This window comes from Heptranchias perlo, chromosome 2 (genome assembly GCF_035084215.1).
Source record: "Heptranchias perlo isolate sHepPer1 chromosome 2, sHepPer1.hap1, whole genome shotgun sequence".
In the NCBI taxonomy this organism is placed as follows: domain Eukaryota; kingdom Metazoa; phylum Chordata; class Chondrichthyes; order Hexanchiformes; family Hexanchidae; genus Heptranchias; species Heptranchias perlo.
The window spans coordinates 104851266-104873961 of record NC_090326.1 but is presented as its reverse complement, the minus strand read 5'-3'; the positions used below and the strand labels follow the sequence as shown (position 1 = coordinate 104873961).

The following is a 22696-nucleotide window of genomic DNA, read 5'->3' as shown; positions in this document are numbered from 1 at the left end:
AAACCATCAGAAATACCATTCTCACACAAAGAATTTGCTGCATCATATGTCCAGCTCAAGTGGCAATATCAAACATGTTGGGAGACAGGATGAGTCCATACAAAATTAAGCAAATTATTCTGGGCATTCAAGTATTAAATCCAGATTATGAAATTTTTATAACTCTTATTAAACTGGTTATTATAAACAGTATACTCAATCTATCTGTCATCGCCTTTGCTACCACTTGAATTTTGCCAGAACAGAAGGGGAGTTTGTTGAGAGTGCTGGGTCTAAATTCCTTAGCGCCCCAAACTGGGCGCGATTCTAGTGGCACATAGCAACGGCACGCTGGACCAAACTAAACTCGTCCTCGGGCCTTCTCAGCCAATAATGGCCCCAATGCAGCTTGCCTGTTGGGGCCTTATCAATTTCACCCCAAGCTGATGTCCACAGATGTTCAGGAGGGGGACAGGTGGTGAGCAGCAGGGGGTCGAGGGCGGGTCAACAGCTGCCCACAAATGTTTCATGGAGCCAGGAAGAGCACTGCTGCTTGTTCCGACTCCACTTAATACAAAAAATTTCAATGTTTTTGGGCCTTTTTTGAATGGCTTCCAGTGGTCCATTTAAGGATGTTAAATTTAGACCTCATTATGTTCCCAACAACAAAGGTCTTTTCATTGTTTTCCTTTTATACTCACTTTGGGAACACTATCATAATTTATTTGTTGATGGTTATAAGTACTTTAAAACTGATTCCATATTACCTTCAACAGAATATACATTGGATCCTCTTATAGTCCCATATTGTCCTTCAACAGGAGTTTCCCTCAGCAATTTTACCTAATGTAAAGAAAACATATGGTGAATCATACATTATCATGAAGTATTAACTGACCTTACTGTAATGTATTTTAATAGATGAAAAACACTAATTAAAAAAGATGCTGCAATGTGTGATCTCACCTTGCTAAACCTGAATAGCAATGATACCAACAGTACAACTGGCAGAACTACTACATTTGTAATCAAGCCAGTAATCAGGGAGGCCGTGGAGACGTCAATGAGACCTAGTTCAGCTGTATACTAGAAAGAAAAAGAAAAATTGAACAAAATAAGAAATATGAATGAGACAAAATAAAGCATTTTTTGTCAAAAATATCATGGTATTGACTTACTTTCTTTCTGTCACAGTACATATCAGGTTAAAAACCAGCTTCATTCACAGAAAAACATTCCTCAGTTTATTTTGATGCAGAATCAGTTATTTGTCTGAGGCAAGTAATTTAACTCAGATACAAGCATTTTATGGGATTAGTTGAATAATGTCTTGACTGGCAACTCTTTTTGAGTATAACACAATTATTTAAATCTGTTTGTTCCTGATAATTTTCTGAAAAGTATTTGAGCCTTCCTAATCAAAAGTGCCTTAAGCTATGAGAGATAGTTAGGCTAGAGAATTTTGTGGATGATGAAGAAAAGAACAACAGGCAAAAATAACCATGTGCATTGTATTTTAGCGTAGTAGTTGCAACAATTTGTTACTTTCAACTTACTAGGATTGAGCTTAATAACTACTGTAAAATTTAGAGTGTGTCATAGAAACATAGAAAATAGGAGCAGGAGTAGGCCATTCGGCCCTTCGAGCTGCTCCGCCATTCAATATGATCATGGCTGATCCTCTATCTCAATACCATATTCCCGTTCTCTCCCCAAACCCCTTGATGCCTTTTGTGTCTAGAAATCTATCTATCTCCTTCTTAAATATATTCAGTGACTTGGCCTCTTCTGTGGTAGAGAATTCCACAGGTTCACCACCCTCTGAGTGAAGAAATTTCTCCTCATCTGAGTCATAAATGTCCTACCCTGTATCCTGAGACTGTGACCCCTCGTTCTGGACCCCCCAGCCAGGGGAAACATTCTACCTGCATCCAGTCTGTCTAGCCCTGTCAGCATTTTATACGTTTCAATGAGATCCCCTCTCATTCTTCTAAACTTGAGTGAATACAAGCCGAGTCGACCCAATATCTCCTCATATGACAGTCCTGCCATCTCAGGGATCAGTCTGGTGAACCTTCGCTGCACTCCCTCTATGGCAAGTATATCCTTTCTTAGGTAAGGAGACCAAAACTGCACACAATACTCCAGGTGTGGTCTCACCAAGGCCCTGTATAACTGCAGTAAGACATCCTTGCTCCTGTACTCAAATCCTCTTGCAATGAAGGCCAACATACCATTTGCCTTCCGAACTGCTTGCTGCACCTGCATGTTTGCTTTCAGTGACTGGTGTACAAGGACACCCAGGTCCCTTTGTACATCAACATTCCCCAATCTATCACCATTTAAATAATACTCTGCCTTTCTGTTTTTCCTTCCAAAATGGATAACTCCACATTATACTGCATCTGCCCTGTATTTGCCCACTCACTCAACTTGTCTAAATTGTCTTGAAGCCTCCTTGCGTCCTCCTCACAACTCCCGATCCCACCTAGTTTTGTATCATCAGCAAACTTGGAAATATTACATTTGGTTCCCTCATCCAAATCATTGATATATATTGTGAATAGCTGGGGCCCAAGCACTGATCCCTGCGGTACCCCACTGGTCACTGCCTGCCACCCCGAAAAAGACTCATTTATTCCTACTCTCCGTTTCCTGTCTGTTAACCAATTTTCAATCCATGCCGGTATATTACCACCAATCCCATGTGTTTTAATTTTGCACACTAACCTCTTATGTGGGATCTTATCAAAGGTGTTCTGAAAATCCTAATAAACCACTTCCACTGGTTCCCCCTTATCTATTCTACCAGTTACATCCTCAAAAAACTCTAGTAAGTTTGTCAAACATGATTTCCCTTTCATAAATCCATGTTGACTTTGTTTGGTTCCCATTGATATTTTCTAAGTGTCCTGTTATCACATCCTTTATAATAGACTCCAGCCTTTTCCCTACTACTGTGTCACTACTATTATTCAGTTATTCTTTAACTGTTTGATACATTTCCTAAGGATTTAAAACCCAAGTTGCAGTCAGGTGAAATGTTATTCAGGTGCCTTCCGGAGTCATAAAAGATTACGTGATAAAGCCAGTAAGCTAAAGTTGAAGTGAAGAGGACTCTGTGTTCATCTGCTGTGCATGCTACAAATTTATCAACATATTTGGGCAAGTGAAAGCTTTCACTAGAATATGGGAAATGAGGGCTCACCCAAGGAGAGATACTTCACCCAAACAAATAACTGGAGTATAAAGAGAGTATGAACTATAAATGTGTTACAGCTAATTTCTCATACATAACCAGTACTTCCAAACACCAAGGCACAGAATCATCAGGTTTCAATATAAGGTCCTGTAAGTAATCCATTTTATGGCTAGAGTCTTTTAAGCAAAAAAGCTGCAAGGTGTTTTGTCCCAAAGTATAATAGCTTTATCAAGAAGTTATAACAAGGTACAAAGATGTTAAAATACAAGGGTACAATTAAACATGCTAATAAGATGAATACAATCTGACAAAGTTTATCACTGTCCAAGACTTCAAAGTGCACTTTCGAAGGTCTTGATTAGTTGAACGGTCCAGGTCGTGCTCCGAAAATGTTCTTATCAATACAAAGGGGTGCCCAACTTTATATATGTTTTAGAGACAATTAGCTCTATATGGGCCTCCCATCAATCATCCTCTGTCTCATGGGGTTGCCATCAGTCCTACTCCCTTATACACACAACATCTGACTTTACCACCTCCCTCATGATTAGTTTCCTCTGAGATGTCAAGAACTTTTATCTTCACCCAAAACATAATAAAGCTAGAGACAGTTTCCATTTCCTAACTTATAAACAGGAGATGAAGATGACACCAGATGCTCATTACTCAAAGAGGCCCTCTCTTGCACAAGGTCATAAAAAGCTTGTTTTGGGTAGACAGAAAGCCCTTGTTCATAGGGAAAACTGATATAATGCTTTTCCCGAACAAGGTTTACAATATTATAGAAAGCTTGTAGAATGCTTTTCTTACAGACTCTTTTGCAGTAACCAAGGGGTAGATTTTGAAATTAAGTAGTGGGTGCATTGAGGGCCGAGGGGCCTTGGAAAATCGCGGAAATCCCAAGCGGGTTCGGAACCCGGTTCAAACCCCCAGACTTCCATGTTCCCCATTGATGCGTCTGGGTGCATGCATGCATCCCGAATGCGAAAATCCCACCAGCAATTAAAGCCAGCAGGATGATAGTTAAGAGACTTATGTACATACTTGAAGTACTTAATTTTGTCCACATTAAGGCAACGGTCCAATTTTGAAACATCCTCAGCGTGTTTCCCGTGCTGTGGGAAACACTCTATGTTCTACCAGATGTATTTTAGCCAGCAGCCAGTTGTACATTCAAATGCTTGTTTGACAGTTGGGGAGAAAAGGTGAGTTCTTGCTGCAGGGCACTCAGTTCTTCCACACAAACTTTTGGCTGCAAGATCTTTGTGCTTTCACTGAAAATTCTTACTTGCCACTCACAATTCTTCTGTTCACACATATTTAACTACTTTTCGGACCCCCTCAAACTGACACCATCAGGATGGGGGTGGGGGGTGCGATGGCTGCATTCACCACTACATCCGCGGATGAACAACATCACCAGCCTCGCCAGGCACGGTGTGCACCTCCGCCACTTGCAGCTCCACAACACAGTGCTGCGCCACAGGAACCTGCACAAGTGCACAGAGGGCAACAACAGTTGCGAGCCACGTTGCAGGAGGCACTACCATCGCCACAGGGTTACAGACCGAGGCTCAGCTTCCTGGACCTCTCCGAGGGGCAGTGCATATGGAGGGTCAAAGCGAGTCGCCAGGTAGTCGCAGACATCTGCAGCCTCCTTTATGCCGAGCTGCTCCCGGCTGGGCCAAGCGGCATCTCATTACCCATCGCTGTCGAAGTAACCACTGCCCTCAACTTCTTCGCCTCCGGATCATTCCAAGGTGCCACCGGGGACATCGCCGGGGTTTCTCAGTCGTCTGCACACAAGTGCATAAGGCAGGCCACGACAGCTTGTTTTGCAGAGCCTCGCAGTATGTCAACTTCCCCATGGATGACCTCAGCCAGACGGAGAGGGCAGTGGGATTCCACTCTGTGACTGGCTTCCCACAGGTGCAGGGTGTAATCGATTGCACCCATATAGCAATACGAGCACCTCCACACGAGCCAGGACTATTCATCAACAGAAAGGGGTATCACTCCATCAACACTCAGCTCATTTGTGACCACCGCAATAGATTCCTTCGTGTTTGCGCCAGATTCCCTGGCAGCTGCCACGATTCCTTCATCCTCCGGGAATCCAACATCTCGCCCCTCTTCCACGCACCAAACACCCTTAAGGGCTGGCTCCTCGGGGACAAGGGATACCCCCTGCACACATGGCTCATGACACCTCTGAGGAACCCCATCACCGAGCAACAGCGTCGATATAAGACAGCCACATCGCCACCAGGTCTATAATTGAGCATGCTATAGGGCTGCTCAACGGGTGATTTAGGTGCCTTGATCGCTCTGTTGTGTTCATGCCACAACAGAGAGGGGTGCCGCTTGAGGAGGCCCCATCCACATCTGCCACCCACATTGAGGAGGAGGAGGAGGAGGAACCCATGGGCAGAGCAGCGGCTCACCTGGCTGCTTGAGAGGCCAGGGAGTCACTGATATGTGAATGGTTCTCCTAACATCAGAAAGTGTGAAGAGTCCAGTTGTCACACCACCTGGAAGGAGCAGCGCCCACACCATGCCGCCCACCCATCCCTGCACAAAACAGTCCTGCAACTACACATACACCCACACCCACGATAAAGTGACCCAATGGGTGGCATCAAGTGTCACCGTTCATGGTGAACCTCATGGTTATCACAAAAGCCAGTCAAGAATGGGCAAGACGTGGCAGTAGTGGTGAGAATGATAACATTTAAATGTCACTTTAACAAAAAGTAAATATAAATGAAAAACACCCTTGTGCAAACCCTTCGTGCTCATAAAACCTTTGCCTTCCTCTTCCAACTACTTCTACATGGTGCATCCCCTGTGGCTGCAGCAGAGGTAGTGGCAGGTTGCTCATGTTCATGCCCTGACTGCTGAGATGCTTTGGGCCAATGCCCTCTGGGTTTTGGAGCCCGTGAGGGCCCCTCCAAAGACTGCTCCACCTGCACCTGTGCAGGGGCAGACTTGGCCAACTGGAGAGGAGGCAGCATTGTGGGTTCTGGTTGAGAGGCGGGCAATGGGTGAGACGTGGGAGCGCTTTGAGTGGAGTACCCACGTCCATGTCACCTTTCGTCATCATCCCTCCCCTGGGCCAGGCCACATCACTCCTACCACTCTGCTGGGCAACAGTTTGGAGGACATGTGTGATGCCTTGTAAGGCCAGTGCTAGTGTATCTGTCTGCCTGTCTAAGGCGGCAGAATGTTGTTCATCCTGAGTCCGAATGACCGTTGTTAGGGCCTGTGAGCTGTGCTTGAAGCTCAACGGAGGCTAGCCTTCTCTCCATCGCAGACATTCCCGCACTTCCCTGTGACACTATCTCAGAGAGTTGCTCATGTCCCTGTAACACTATCTCAGAGATTCCCTCCCATACCTGCGCCACCATTCCACTCATGCAGGAGTTGGGCTCTTCTATCCTCTGCGCTATTGTGGAGAGTGTGCATGGCACCTGTTCCAGTACCTCACAAATGTGCTGCTGTCCCTCGATCATTCTCCTTTTAAAGGATGGCCCTCGGGGTTCAGCATCTGCATCCAGCTGAGCAGAGGCTGGAGAGGAGTGCTCCCACTGACGCGGACTCTCCACAGCTGACCCTGCCATCAGTGTCTGCTCATGCTCACTTGTGTGTGGGTGACTCACCAGGTGCCAACCCAACTAACTGAGGACGGGGACCCACCGAGGTGTGAGCATCTGCACTGGTGGATGGCTCACTAAGATGTGATGGTGCGCCCTCAGAGGCTGGCAGGTCCTCTGAGGAATCGCCCTCTGCCATCACTGCGGTCGCTGAAGGCCCTGTAAGAGAACAGAAGGCAATATTAAGCATAATCACAGATGTGTCATGTCGTGATGAGCATACTGAGGTGCTGAAGATGGCAAGCATTGTTAACATCAATTCATGTTGTGTGTGATGGATGTTAAAGTTGTGTCACCAGACGTTTGTCGGGTGCCAGTCTCGCCGTCCCCGACAGACAGGCACTTGAGGGTGCAGCTCAGCTCCAGCGCCTCCTGCTCCGCGTGTGTGAGGACCACTATTTGTTGTGGCCCTCCTCCAGTCCTCACTCTCCCGCGTGCATTTTGGCTCTTTTCTCCTAGATGGGGACAAAGTACAGATGCGTGAGTGAGTGTTGGTGAAGTGGCCAACCGATGAATGCATTGGTTTGGGTGAGGCTGACCATGAAAGAGGTTCATCAGAGGGTGAGTATGAGACAGAGCCATCACATTGGATGAGGATTGGGGTGAGCGGTAGTGATGGGGTGACTAACGGGGAGGTGAGGAAGTGCAGGGAAGTTGAGGATGAGCCTCAAGTGGGTGTGAGGAGTGATGTGATGGAGTAGTCTTGGCATTGCAGGAGGAGTTGGGGTGGGCGGGGGGGGGGGGGGGGGCACGCGTGGTGATGTGCAGCACGGAATGTAGGAGAATCACAAAGTAAAATCACTTTGGCTGATCTAGTTAGGTCATTGAAGTGCTTCCTGGACTGGATCCAGATCCGGGATATGTTGCTGCTGCTGGTGACCTCCTCTGCCACTTTGAGCCAGGCCTTCTTCGTGGCAGAGGCAGGCCACTTCCTCCCGTCTGCCGGGTAAAACAGATCCCTCCTCCTCCTCACCTCATCCAGTAACACCTGGAGTGAGGCACTGTTAAACCTTAGAGCTTGCCCCTGTGTTGCTCCATTGTGGTCTGTGGGCTTTTGCTCCAGCAAACGCCTTTGGAGCAATGCCCCATGAAATAGAGCTCCTCCCGTTGACAGCCCGTGATGCGGGTGCGCAGTCCGCCCATTACGCAGCTTTCGGACGGCAACTCCGGAAGCCACGTTAAGTGGCATCAATTGAATTGCGATCACATGGGAAATGGACATTTTTTATTGGTCAGGTTACCTGTGCGCCCATTCACCTCCCCGCTGCCATCCTGCCTCCACTCTAATATCGGGGCCCAAGTCCTTTTCAATTTCATTGTTCTGCTATTGAAAAGAAAAATTCCTTAGTGGCAAATAAGGGATTCAAATCCTAGAATGGATATCCAAAGAGATGTGATCCTATTTGCCATCAGAGGATTTAAAGTAAAAGATAAAAATAGAAAATTTTAAAAAATATTTTCTTTTAAATTATTTTCTCTTCCTTTGCTCAGATACAGCACCTGAACTGTGTCAGGGAAATAAAATGCTTGTATTTGTAAATACTCAAATGGCAGTTTGAGGATTTACAATCTTATCTTCAATACACAGTGGTTCATCCGATTTAGCAACATCGGACTTAAAAAAAAATATTTCAAGGGGTGGGAACAGTGGCAAACACTCAGCATCAGGAGAGGCAGCAGTAAACCCTCACTTGGGAAAGGGAGCCGAAAGTAGGATAGGCATCAGGAGACAAGCGGCAACAAATGGGAAGGTCGACAGCAGACATTCGGGTTCAGGAGAGGAATGGAAAACCAGGGCTCAAAGAAACTGCAAATAAAAAGAAAAAACTTCAAGGGCTGGAAATCTGAAATAAAAATGGAAAGCATTGGAAATACACAAAAAATTCATTAGCATTTGAAAAATAAAGGCCAGGTTAATATTTTGGGTAGACTCTTCATTAGACTGAGGAAGACCAGAAGTTAACATATCTGAAGATTTTGACCTAGAATTCAGAAATCAAAAATGCCTACACGTATGGCCAACATCAGAATATTTACGATACAACTGTGTAAGCTGGCAGTACTGCATAAAGTATGCGCATCTTTGAACGTTAGATGGATTTTAAAGTTATGTAAGATTTTTCACCTCCTCGTCCTTCAGGTTCGTCAGCACCGTGTTCAGACACATATAACCCAACAGGAGGCAAAGGCAGACAGTGAGACGCTGAGTATGAGTAAAAGAGCTATAGGATGGACGACTATACACCGATCCCCAAACATGAAAGTCTTCCAGGTACTCAGTTAGTTTGCTATACAGAAGCTGGTGAAAAACAAAATATTTAATTAAATGAAAACATCAAATGTTTTAATAAAATGTGTTTTACAGAACATAAATACGGCACAGAATGCCATGGTACTTGTGCTGCCCTGTATTTTATTTTTAAATGTCTCAACATTGTTTAAAACCATGGGACACTATAGTTTATTTATGTCAAAAATGCTTATTAAAACAAGCTCCTGAAGACAACATAAATGTGCAGTAGGATCAGTTTAATTTTTTAAGTAAATGCATTATTTTAAACAGTTACATAATAACTTTAGACTGTTTATCATTTTGACTCTGTATTAACAATTGTACTAAGGTGTCAACATTGGCTCAGTGGGAGCACTCTCACCGTTGAGTCAGAAGGTCATGGGTTCAAGTCCCACACCAGAGACGAAAGAACATAATCCAGGCTGACACTTCAGTGCAGTACTGATGAGGACCAGTCAGCAGGCAGAAGTCCTGCCCTGCGACACTTCCAGTGGTACAGCAGTCTGCCACCAATTCTGGAGCTCGCATGCCTGACAGGATTTCACTCTGGTCACTACACATGCATTAGTGTCCAAACCAAAAATCAAAAACAGATACCGACTTTTACCAGGAAATAATAACAGTTACGCCGAGAAAAATAATACGTTACTTTCTTAAAGCCGGGCCCGTGGGCGAGAGAGATCAGTTCTCGTTCTACTTTTCCATCCCCTTCATCCACTGCAAGCCAGCATTCAGCAGGAAAGAACCAGCATGTGCCACTCAGCAGGTCCTTAACAATTACAGAGGTAACATACCAACTGGGAGAATGACCACCATTATTGTGCCAAAGATGAATCTTCCAAATTGAACCAAGACTTTCTGGAACACTAAAAGAAACAAAAACATATTCATTAGCCCCAAAATTATAGCACACAGAGAGTCAAGGCCAAGTGTAGTCTTCATGAGAAGCAGGGTTAGAAGATAGGGGATAATTGGATCATGACATATAGACATAATTTAGTCCCCATTTTAAAGTGGTGTATTCTCCCTTTACTTTCATTTAATACTTCAATCTTAGTTTACAATTTATTGTTAAATAGCAAAACTTACAGCAATTTGGGAAACAGAATTGGTTGAAGCACAGGAGTTTCTCTGCAATACAGGTTGAGGAGCTGTGAGATGCCAAATCGAGGCACCACAGCACCTCCCTTGGTAGAAGTGTGACAAGTTTACATAGGCATTTCCATCATAAATATGGATATAGGAAGTTATAATGAAAAGAAGTGTGACAAAAATGTGCCAACAAGAAATAAGGTTTGGAAGAAAGGAAGTGCACTCGGACACAACAGTTTTAATATATTACAGATTAAAAACGCTACATCCGTACACCACAGATTTCACAAAACAATCTTAAAATGCTGTGTGCTTGTCAGTTGCAGCCAGAAACACATTCCAATTTTCAAAGATGCCTGAATACATAACAATTAAATTGAGGCTCTGTTTACTTAACAATTAGACTTGGTTCTTGTAAAGTTACAGTTCTACCGTTATAAAATAATTCATTGTGTATTATATGGTATTGCACTCCTGTCCTCTTAAAAGCACATATTATCAGACTTGGCATGAGTAAAATACCATGGGAGATCTCTAGTATAGATAAAATGTGTACATCAGTCACACTCCAGACGTTGCATTTTGTTACAAATGCTAAGCAATCTTAGAAATAGAGAAAGTGATTTGCCTGCAGTCTGAAATTTATAATTTACTGACCTCTGGTCAATCTCAGCTCCAATCACAAGGTCCTAGTTCCTGTGGAACTGATGTTTGGGTTCAATTTCTGAGTTACTCAGAGGGATTGATATTTGTGGTGCAGGCAGAGGAGAATGTTTAAGAAGTGCTTTGATGCTGACTTCGAACATTGCAGTTGGAATAAGCCAATTCTGCAGGCTGAACCCTGGGAAATGGCTACCTGTTCAGGTGCTGGTCATTGGAAACTCAGGAATGTGTAATAAGCTCATTTGGTAATGCTAAAACAATAGATTCAGCAACAACAACAAATCCACCATCAAAAGTAAGAGAGAGAAAAAAATCATGATAATCGTAATTATCTAGAAAAGGGGGGGGGGAAGGTTTTGAAGATGGAGGAAAGAAGAATGAATAAATAAACAAACTACTGAAAGATTTTGGACTTTTCAATCTGGATTTGTAATTGCTGTTTGTAAGGAAGACTAAAGACTGGACTTCAAACCCTGGATATGGACCATTTTGGTATCTGCTCTTAAGCAAGGCTAAGTAAGGCCTAAGGAGCAGGGCAATGCTCACCCTGGAACCGTGAGACGGATAAAGGAATGGACTTGGTAAATGAACATGATGGATTGAAGTATGAACAGCAAATGTGGGATACCTCATGTGCAGTCAATCATAATTGAGGCAAAATTACAGGTGGGCTGGTGTGGGATCGAAAGCCAACCAAGGAACGGATTGTTTGTATCGAAACACCAAATGAAGCAGACAATGATGATAAACTTAACCAAGTTCGAAAGGTATTATGGATATTACTGTTGCTTCGGACTGTTTGAGAGTTAAGCAAGGTAAGCTACAGATAATCAGAGCTTAGCAAAGACAGCTGTCTTCTCAAGCCATGAACGAGAGGGGAAGAGAAAGAGAGAGAGAAAAACTACGAGCAAGCTGTTCTGCCAGCAAGAAGATACGAAAACAGCCATTTCACAGTGATTTCGATGAGATCCAGAAGAAGCAGTCAAAAAAGTTGTCAACAACAACTTAACCCCTAATGTCCCGGAACAGACAAACTGATCATTGAGTTAAGTTACATTCCCCAGCAAAGATTGTTTGGCGCCTTAATCTGGAAAACTGTCATGTCTTAATGTCAATAAAACTATTTAGAAAAGTGTTTTAGTCTCGGTTGATTCTAACCTTTCGTACCCGAAAGAATTAAAAACCCTACACTACAAATGCTGAAAACATATCATGGAGAAACTGAGCAAATATATAATAATGTAAATAACTCAATAAAAAAATGTGGGGAGGCAATAACAAAGTCACTTGCATCTCAAACAAGATTTGTAAAGCGATAGGTAAATATTATCGTAAAAAATATCTCTGTGACATACTTTCAGCCTCAGTATGTCATATTTTTACTGTCACTCTTGTGATATATTGCTCCAGTCAATTGCCTGTATTATAGCATCAAAGAATGCAGTACAGGTTTCAGCCTACCAATGAGCAGTGTCATGGGAAGTCTATTAGCTATTTGAAAAATATTGTACTCCATTATCTTGAATAGCCGAGAGTTTGAATATTTATACTTATGCACTCTTTAATTAGTAGAATTGTATTTAAAAAATACACCGATGTTCAATACACTTCAGAATTTCAGCCTTTGCACACAATGGGCTCGATATTAGCAGGGCGGCAGGTTCTCAGCGGGGGGTCGACTGGGCGCGTGGGTAACACGCCCGGTGAAATCAGGGTGTTCAGCATTCAATTACAGGATAATTGGAGCCACTTACCTTGGCTTCCGGGTTCCCCACTGCTGAGCTGCGCGGTGGGCGGACTGCGCATGCGCAGCAAGGTCTGTCAGCTGGAGGAGCTCTATTTAAAGGGGCAGTCCTCCACTGACTGATGCTGCAGGAAATAGGAAAAATTACAGCATGGGGCAGCCAGGGGGAAGGCTGCTCCCAGGTTTAATGTTGCCTCACTCCAGGTATCATTGGATGGGGTGAGGAGGAGGGGGAGGACAGAGATCTCTGCCACCAAGAAGGCCGAGCTCGAGTTGGCAGAGGAGGTCACCAGCACCACCAACATATCACGCACCTGCATACAGTGCAGGAGGCGCTCCAATGACCTAAGTAGGTCAGCCGAAGTGAGTACACTTACTCATTCCCCTACACACTGTCGGCCACATCACCGCCCCCACCCCACATCTCCCTCTGCACTGCCAACACTATTCTATCACATCATCCCTCACACCCAATCAAAGCTCATCCTCATCTTACCTGCACTTACTCACCTTGCCAGTACTCATCCCACTACTACCACTCAACCCAATCCTCATACAATCTCATGGCTGTTTTTCATACTCACCCTCTGATGCATCTCTTTCACGGTCAGCCTCACTCAACCTGCCACTAACTGTGCTGCAGCCACAGGGCATGCATCACATATGTGCAGTCGGAAGCGTAAGGCAAACATGTCATGAGCTTGAAGGGTGTTTGAGGGTTTGTCATGGTGTTTACCTATATTTAATTTCTGATCAACTCACATAACATATTATATTGTCACCACTACTGCCATGTCTTTGTGCAATAATGCCCTTTTCTGAGAATCACTATGAAGACCCACAACTGATGCCACCCATTGTGTCACTGCAGAGTGGGTGTAGGTGTATTTAGAGGGCTCTTTTGTGCAGACGACTGAGAGACGTCGGTGACGTCCCCGGTGGCGTCCTGGAAGGATGCGGAGGAGAAGCTGTTGAGGGCAGTGGTAACTTTGACAGCGACAGGTAAGAAGATAGTGCTCGGGCCAGCCGGGAGCAGCTCGGCATGAAGGATGCTGCAGATGTCCACGACTACATGTCCACGGAAGCTGAGCCTCGGTCTTAGACCCTGTGGTGAGGGTAGTGCCCTCTGCGAAGCATCTCTCTCTGCGGTTGCCCTCCCTCCTGCTGTGCAGGTGGACGTGTCACAGCACTGTGTTGTGGAGCTCCACGTGTCAGAGGTGGATGGCGTGGCCGGCGAGGCTGGTGATGCTGTTCGCCCTCCGAGGAGGTCATGACTGCAGCTATGGCGGCCCCCATCTGGAAGGTGTACATTTGAGGGGGTCCACAAGGTAGGTAAATGTGTCTGCACACCGGGCTAAGTGTGCAAGTTTATGCATTTGATTGTTAGGAGGAGGGTGGTGGAGACCAAACTTTGTCCAAAGTGACAGAGTGGCCTCCTGCAATGAGTGAGGGTCTCCCCCCACCACCTGTCAAATGGACATTTGCAGCTGCCACAGGCTGGTGGCTGCAACACGTCCATTTCAACCGGGAGTGTTTACCCCAGTACGGGAAACAGTCTCAGTTAATTGCAAAATCCGATCCCTCCTAAAATATCAGGTCAATCAGGTCTGCAGACAACCTGAAGTACCTGTTTAAGTACTTTAAGTGGCACCCCGCTGGCTTTAATTGCCGGCGGGAGTCCCACATGCGGGGGCTGCGCACGCATGTGAGCGCGTCACTGGGGGACCCGGAAGTGGGCAGGTTGGAGCCGGGCTCCGGACCCGCCCCAGGAATCCCAGATTTTCGCAGCCCCCCCCCGCCACCAACGCACCCGATCACGGGTGCGAAAATAGAGCCCAATGTATCAGCACTAGTCTATATTGGCACATTCACAAAGAGCTTTAAACAGGATCAGGGCTTGTGCTGGAAACTAATAATGGCTGTTGCATCATATTAGGAGTATTGCACTACATTGAGGTGAATTGAATTTTACTCAGCAGGGCTCACTTACTCCCATGTTTTAATGGACAGGCATTTCTTGTTTAGAAAAATTATCTTTCTACCAATAAAACCAACAGTTTTGGTGAGCTCCTATCACAAATTGCAGCTTTTTAAAAAAATGACTATCTTATAGAGTGGAATGGATACTTTTTATCTGAGATGTTTAGTTGCAGCAGCGTAAGAAGGAAATCAGACAGTGATTTGTTTAGATGCTAACCTGCCCAGATAGGGACTGTTCTGCTCCATCAGCCAATACTTGCCTCCTACCAATAACACTGGCCAAAGGAGTTAGGGAAGGTGGAGAAGCTGCATTCAAAATCTCTTTGTAGTAAGGACGCAAAGTATCAGTTAAAAAAAACGCATAGACACCAACATAAGTAATGGACTTTAAACTGAATTACTGGTCTCACCAAGCCTGTCCTCACTACGAGGAAATTAAGTCATTTTGATTTTGACCTCTGTTATCAACTAAGAGTACCTCATTATAAATGTGTGCCTGGAATTCCTCTCAAATAATTGCTTCTCAGAGTGGTATAACTCTCTTGTTTCAGAAACACCGTCTTCTCCATGAAGTTTGATGTGTACCTGAAAATGATTAATAGTAATTATTGTTACAAAGCATGTTTGTGCCTCTTAGAATAACAATTGTTCTGAAAAACTAGATGCATATCACTTTTGTTCTGTTTACTTTTATAGGCTCCTATACAACTGACAATCATATGCTGGATAATTAGGTATGTTTTGTTCATTAGATGCTTACCAGTGCTGCATGCTGTGGTACACTGTGTGGCTTTAGCTGGCTAAATTCCAGCAATATCCCTATGTATTTGGGGTCCCTAAGCTGGGTAATGCTAGCCTGTGCCGAAGCTCTCTGGATTTAGCTAAGTGAAGTATGTGTGCAGGGACACAGTGTGCATGAACAAACAAACACTACGTGTGCAGATTTTTCCGTAGCTTGGTTTGAAGATTCATAAGCACTACAATGGGTTTTCACAAGTGTCAGGCACCTGGCTGATCAAAAAAAAAATCTTTCTGACTGCAACTGATAATTAACAATCTGTCGATAAAAGGATAAAAAAGTCATAAGATAAATACTAAGGGGGAAGGCCATTCGCCCCATCCAGCGAATCTGTCCATAGAAACCTAAGATCCACCCATCACAGCATCTCATTGCTTCAAATATGCCGCAGGTTTGGCCTCCACTGCCCAATCCAGAAGACCATTCAGGTATGAATCATTCTTTTGGTGGAGAAGTACTTTCTGACATTAATCCTGAACTTAAGTTGTAGTTTAACTTAAAACAGAAAGATAAAAAGAATATAAGGAGGAGATAAAATACCTTGGCAGTAGTTCCAGCCTTAGTCCTGAAGCCAGTCTCCACCGCAATCTCATACAGATGCTGGTCAGTGGGAGCATTGTCTTGCAATACTACAAGTCCAGGTTTTGTTTCAATGTAAAAATCCATGCGCTTACACAAGATGACCAGCAGAATGTAGAGGGTGAGGGCAAACAGAACAGTGATGCAAGTGACATAGTTTTCAAAGGCACTGCCAAAACAAAAATACAACTGTGAATCTTAATGAAACCGATTAGAAAATGAACTAAAATGTAGATAATGGTGGCCTGTGAGCTGGCTTTGCTCCCAGTGGTAACACACTTAGTGTTCTGGAACTGGCTGGGTCCTGCTGAAGGGGTTTTTGTTGATTATGAAAAAATATCAATGTCCAGATTTTTTTTTAAAAATAGATAAATTGAGGGGTCTTTTTTTTTTAATTGGACAATTCAAATTTCATAGTCTTCTGTCCTTTAGGGAAGGAAATCTGCCATCTTTACCTGGTCCGGCCGATATGTGACTCCAGACCCACAGCAATGTGGTTGATTCTTAATCGCCCTCTGAAATGGCCTAGCATGCCACTCAGTTGTACAATCTCGCTACAAAAAGTCACAAGAATAAAACCGGACGCACCACCGAGCACTGGACTACCAGGCACCGGACACGACAAAGGCAAACCAACTCAGTCAACACTGCAAAGTCCTCCTCATTGACATCTGGGGACTTGTGCCAAAATTGGGAGAGCTGTCCCACAGACTAGTCAAGCAACAGCCTGACATAGCCATACTCACAGAATCATACCTTTCAGCCAACGTCCCAGACTCTTCCATTACCACCCCCGGCAGAACAGACCCACCAGAGGTGGCGGTACAATGATATACAGTCAGGAGGGAGTGGCCCTGGGAGTCCTCAACATTGACTCCGGACCCCATGAAATCTCATGGCATCAGGACGAACATGGGCAAAGAATCCTCCTGTTCATTACCAGCCAACCGCCCTCCCTCAGCTGATGAATCAGTCCTCCTCCATGTTGAGCACCACTGAGGGTAGCAAGGGCACAGAATGTACTCTGGGTGGGGACTTCAATGTCCATCACCAAGAGTGGCTCAGTAGCACCACTACTGACCGAGCTGGCCAAATCCTGAAGGACATGGCTGCCAGATTGCGCCTGCAGCAGGTGGTGAGCGAACCAACAAGAGGGAAAAACCTACTTGACCTCATCCTCACTAATCTACCAGTCACAGATGCATCTGTCCATGACAGTATTGGTAGGAGTGACCACTGCACAGTCCTTGTGGAGATGAAGTCCCATCTTCAAACTGAGGGCACCATACAACGTGTTGTGTGGCACTACCACCGTGCTAAAGGGGATAGATTCAGAACAGATCTAGCAGCTCAAAACCGGGAATCCATGAGATGCTGTGGGCCATCAGCAGCAGCAGAATTGTATTCCACCATAATCTGCAATCTCATGGCCTTCCTCACTCTACCATTACCAACAAGCCAGGGGATCAACCCTGGTTCAATGAGGAGTGTAGAAGACCATGCCAGGAGCAGCACCAGGCGTACCTAAAAATGAGGTGCCAAACTGGTGAAGCTACAACACAGGACTACATGCATGCTAAACAGCGGAAGCAACATGCTATAGACAGAGCTAGGCGATTCCACAAACAACGGATCAGATCAAAGCTCTGCAGTCCTGCCACATCCAGTCATGAATGGTGGTGGACAATTAAACAACTAACGGGTGGAGGAGGCTCTGTCGACATCCCCATCCTCAATGATGGCGGAGTCCAGCACGTGAGTGCAAAAGACAAGGCTGAGGCGTTCGCAAACATCTTCAGTCAGAAGTGCCGAGTGGATGATCCATCTCGGCCTCCTCCCGATATCCCCACCATCACAGAAGCCAGTCTTCAGCCAATTCGATTCACTCCACATGATATCAAAAAATGGCTGAGTGCACTGGATACAACGAAGGCTATGGGCCCCGACAACATCCCAGTTGTAGTGCTGAAGACTTGTGCTCCAAAACTAGCCGTGCCTCTAGCCAAACTGTTCCAGTATAGCTACAACACTGGCATCGACCCGACAATGTGGGAAATTGCCCAGGTATGTCCGGTCCACAAAAAGCAGGACAAATCCAATTCAGCCAATTACTGCCCCATCAGTCGACTCTCAATCATCAGCAAAGTGATGGAAGGTGTCGTCGACAGTGCTATCAAGCGGCACTGACTCACCAATAACCTGCTCACCGATGCTCAGTTTGAGTTCCACCAGGATCACTCGGCTCCAGACCTCATTACAGCCTTGGTCCAAACATGGACAAAAGAGCTGAATTCCAGAGGTGAGGTGAGAGTGACTGCCCTTGACATCAAGCCAGCATTTGACCGAGTGTGGCACCAAGGAGCCCTTGTAAAATTGAAGTCAATGGGAATCAGAGGGAAAACTCTCCAGTGGCTGGAGTCATACCTAGCAGAAAGGAAGATGGGAGTGATTGTTGGAGGCCAATCATCTCAGCCCCAGGACATTGCTGCAGGAGTTCCTCAGGGCAGTGTCCTCGGAACAACCATCTTCAGCTGCTTCATCAATGACCATCCCTCCACCATAAGGTCAGAAATGGGGATGTTCACTGGTGATTGCACAGTGTTCAGTTCCATTCGTAACCCCTCAGATAATGAAGCAGTCCGTGCCTTCATGCAGCAAGACCTGGACAACATCCAGGCTTGGGCTGATAAGTGGCAAGTAACATTCGTGCCAGATAAGTGCCAGGCAATGACCATCTCCAACAAGAGAGAGTCTAACCACCTCCCCATGACATTCAAAAGCATTACCATCACCGAATCTCTCACCATCAACATCCTGGGGATCAACATTGACCAGAAACTTAACTGGACCAGCCACATAAACATCGTGGCTACAAGAGCAGGTCAGAGGCTGGGTATTCCACAGCGAGTGACTCACCTCCTGACTCCCCAAAGCCTTTCCACCATCTACAAGGCACAAGTAAGGAGTGTGATGGAATACTCTCCATTTGCCTAGATGAATGCAGCTCCAACAACACTCAAGAAGCTTGACACCATCCAGGACAAAGCAGCCCGCTTGATTCGCAAACCATCCACCACCCTAAACATTCACTCCCTTCACCACTGGCGCACAGTGGCTGCAGTGTGTACCGTCCACAGGATGCACTTCAGCAACTCGCCAAGGCTTCTTCTACAGCACCTCCCAAACCAGCGACTTCTACCACCTAGAAGGACAAGGGCAGCAGGCACATGGGAACACCACCTGCACGTTCCCCTCCAAGTCACATACCATCCCAACTTGGAAATATATCGCCGTTCCTTCATCACTGGGTCAAAATCCTGGAATTCCCTATCTAACAGCACTGTGGGAGAACCTTCACCACATGGACTGCAGCGGTTCAAGGCAGCAGCTCATCACCACCTTCTCAAGGACAATTGTAAACAATTTTACAACACCAAGTTATAGTCCAGCAATTTTATTTTAAATTCACAAGCTTTCGGAGATTTTCTCCTTCCTCAGGCAAATGTTCTCAAGGACAAGTAGGGATGGGCGATAAATGCTGGCCTTGCCAGCTACGCCCACATCCCATGAACGAATAAAAATCTTTGCACCATGCAGCTCTAAAAAAAGAAGTTTTTGCGTAAAGGAAGTTCAAGAGGAAAGGGCATCTGATAAATTAACAACTCCGGCATATTGCTTCCCAAGATTGTTAGAGAAATGGGAACTTGCAGAGTGTTAAGTGAGCAGATGGTATTCAAGGCGTTGAGTGGGTCGGACCATGGACCAAAGCAGAACATGGATATAAACAATCTAACTTGGGGGAGGAAGGTGACAACAGGAAATACATTTTGTAAATACGACGCATTCAGTATTATGTGTTGATACTTGCAAGACCCAGTGTATTAGGTGCTCTTATCTTTGCTCGTATAATAATGATTATAAAACATATGGTGGCAATCTAAATTGAGCAGCCGAATGATATTGAACATTTACATCAAATTGCAGTCTTGACTTCTTATGTACCTATTATTTATTACATGAAATGAGGAATTACAACTTCCAATGACAATGTCAGAAAGTTCCCAGGATATCACTGCTGTATTATTACAAGAGCCACAAGTTTACTTTGTGGTTTCAATGCTTCAGTATTAGTTCGCAATAATTTAATGCAAATTGTAGGCAGATCCTATTCACAGTTTTCATCATTAATTATGCAATTAATCACATCACAAAATACATAAATATTAAAACAGCACGCAGTGCTTAATCAAATTGTCTGCAACACCCACCTGATAAATGTCAAGATATCTGTGAATGTGACATCCTTCATGGCAACCTGCTGATGTGCAACTGTGAATGTTGTCATGTGGTTGCAGCTAATTAAAAATAAAAATAAATAAAACATTATGTACTGATCTTCTAAAAGATGAGTGATGAACAGAATAATGTAGATGTGATATGAAATCAATACATTAGGACCACAAAGCTAATCACGGTGGAGACAGTGTAGAACATGAGCATATTGCCTCTTAATCTCAACAAAGATGAATAGGCCACTGTACTGTACACTCTTTTGGGACTGAGGGCAGATCACAGGTTTAGGATCAAGTACCTCTCGGCTGAGGCAGTCAAATATTTCTTCAACAACTTGTCTTTTTTTAAAAAATTACAATTGAATGTATACTGATGTAAAAACAATAAACATTTGTCAATGAAATGAAGTGGTGCTGAGCTGTACTCGCACTGATACTTTTTTTCTCCACTTGACAAAACAGGACAGTGAGAGCGTTTGTGGAACTTATCTCATCCAGGTTGGTGTGCCTTCTTCCTTTTTATGCCACTGTTTGTTATAGTTTGATGGCAAATTTATCAGCATTTATGTTTATTGATTAAAAAAACACTAGCAAGGATCATAGTGTTCAAAATGAGTTTTTTTTTTAAAATCACAAAAGATAAAATAGGATGCAAGCTGAAGAATCAATCGCTCACACTACGGAGACTAATTATACCTGCAGTTTATTTTCTGTGAATCCGACTCCTGCTGGGGTGAACAGCCATCAGACTTCCATTCTCGGATATCATCCCAATACAGACACTGGATCCACTGAATATTCAAAGTATAACTCACATTCTTGGCGAGGTAGTTATTTTTTGGTCTTCTATCATAGTTGGCATCCAAGAGACCAAGATAATATGTCCGTACGCCTGAAGAGAACAGTAATGGGATTAGATTAGTAAATTTAACTTCAATTCTTCATTCCCTTAATCGTTTTAGTTTTATTAAATTTCAGTGTGCCCATTACTTCACTTAGCTCTTCAAAAATAATATCCCTTCATGCACACACTATAACACAGCTATACCAAAGCTCACCATCCACCTACAGGGGATTTCATTCAGCTGCACCTCAATCTTTCTTCACTCTCTGACACAAGAGTCACAAAAATGCACTGAATGATCCTGCTTATGAGGCCTGCAAGACTCCAAACAATAATGAAAAGATACCAAATCTCCATTTATGTATTACACGGACACTGCCAAAGCAAGAGTACACAACAGCCCTAATGATATTGCTGACCATTCATGTACAAAGTTAGGCAGTCATTAGCGAATGTCGAATGAGTAAAAGCTATTTTACTCATTTCACTGAGCCTACTTCATTCTAAAAAACCATCTATCTTCTCAAAACCCATCTCTTCACCAAGCTATTGGTCACCTTCCTAATCTCTCCTTTCTTGGCTTCGCATCTGCCTATCTGTGAAGCATCCCAGGGAGTCCTTTACATTAAAAGGTGCTATATAATGCAAGTTAGTGTTGTCATAAAGCATTTAAAAAATGTTAGAAAAATATCGGTAAAAATCTGATAATGGTCTGCAAACATTAACTAATCCAGAACTGAATTAAGACTGGCCTAATTCATTTCTTGTAGGAACTTTACAGCCAGCAGCGAAAGGAGACCAGGTCGACCTTAGTCAACAGTCTGAAGCATACGGTTGAATTCACGCAGGCATCTATGAGCAGTTTTAGGTTCTGCCCTCTGGCCTCTACAGGTAATGTCATTTTCTTTGTCTATGAACCTGTGAATGTTTGAATATACACACAAGTGCAAGCAGATTCTAGGTGGAATGTTCGTATGTCCAGTGTCGAGCAATTATCATATATTTCTTGGAGTGGGAACACTTCCCTTTTCCTCAACAGAATCTTTCTGCATCATAAATCATCAATGGTTTTGTAATATTTATATATCATCTGGAAACAGCAGAACGAATTGGTCTTAATTGTGCTTTAAATATCTTCAAATGGGGCATTCACCTCAGAATCCCTCTTTAGAAACCAAAGATTTCCCAGAAACCCCAATCATATAAAAATCATTTTCTTTATTTTCCCCTCTTGGGGAATGCGCAATTCAACAGGCCAGTAATAACTATCTGGTTTTCTTCTCTACTCAAAGGCACAGCCAAAATCAGAAATTCAACAATGTGGGCGACTGTAAGCATTCTGTGGTGTCACATCAACAATACTGACCCATGCTAGCAGCAGAAGAATTACAAATACCAAGCATCATTCAACAACAATTTTGCAGCAAAATTATAAATGTAATCTTTTTAAATGCGTTTACGATTTCACAGAAAATAGTGTACAGAAAAAATCTTCTCTCCAAAAAATGTAATTATAAACGATTTAGTTATGTTACATTTGTCTCACACCTGTAATGTTTGTACACCATTTCTGAGA

General features: G+C 44.1%; 1 protein-coding gene across 5 annotated transcripts in view; it reads right to left on the bottom strand.

Annotated features, from left to right (window-relative positions):
- The window catches only part of LOC137341938 (polycystin-1-like protein 1), a 288830-nt gene that overhangs the window by 65682 nt on the left and 200452 nt on the right, over positions 1-22696 (bottom strand). For all 5 annotated transcript variants that reach the window (XR_010967170.1, XM_068005486.1, XM_068005476.1 and 2 more), the window contains exons 41-48: positions 20973-21168; positions 20253-20339; positions 15946-16153; positions 15085-15191; positions 9777-9993; positions 8960-9133; positions 946-1065; positions 747-822 (exon numbers count right to left, since the gene is read on the bottom strand). Coding sequence is in view for 4 of the 5 variants with exons in the window: in XM_068005486.1 (XP_067861587.1) it covers positions 747-822; positions 946-1065; positions 8960-9133; positions 9777-9993; positions 15085-15191; positions 15946-16153; positions 20253-20339; positions 20973-21168 (1185 nt within the window). In the remaining variant the exon portion in view is untranslated. The remainder of the gene's footprint in view (positions 1-746; positions 823-945; positions 1066-8959; positions 9134-9776; positions 9994-15084; positions 15192-15945; positions 16154-20252; positions 20340-20972; positions 21169-22696) is intronic.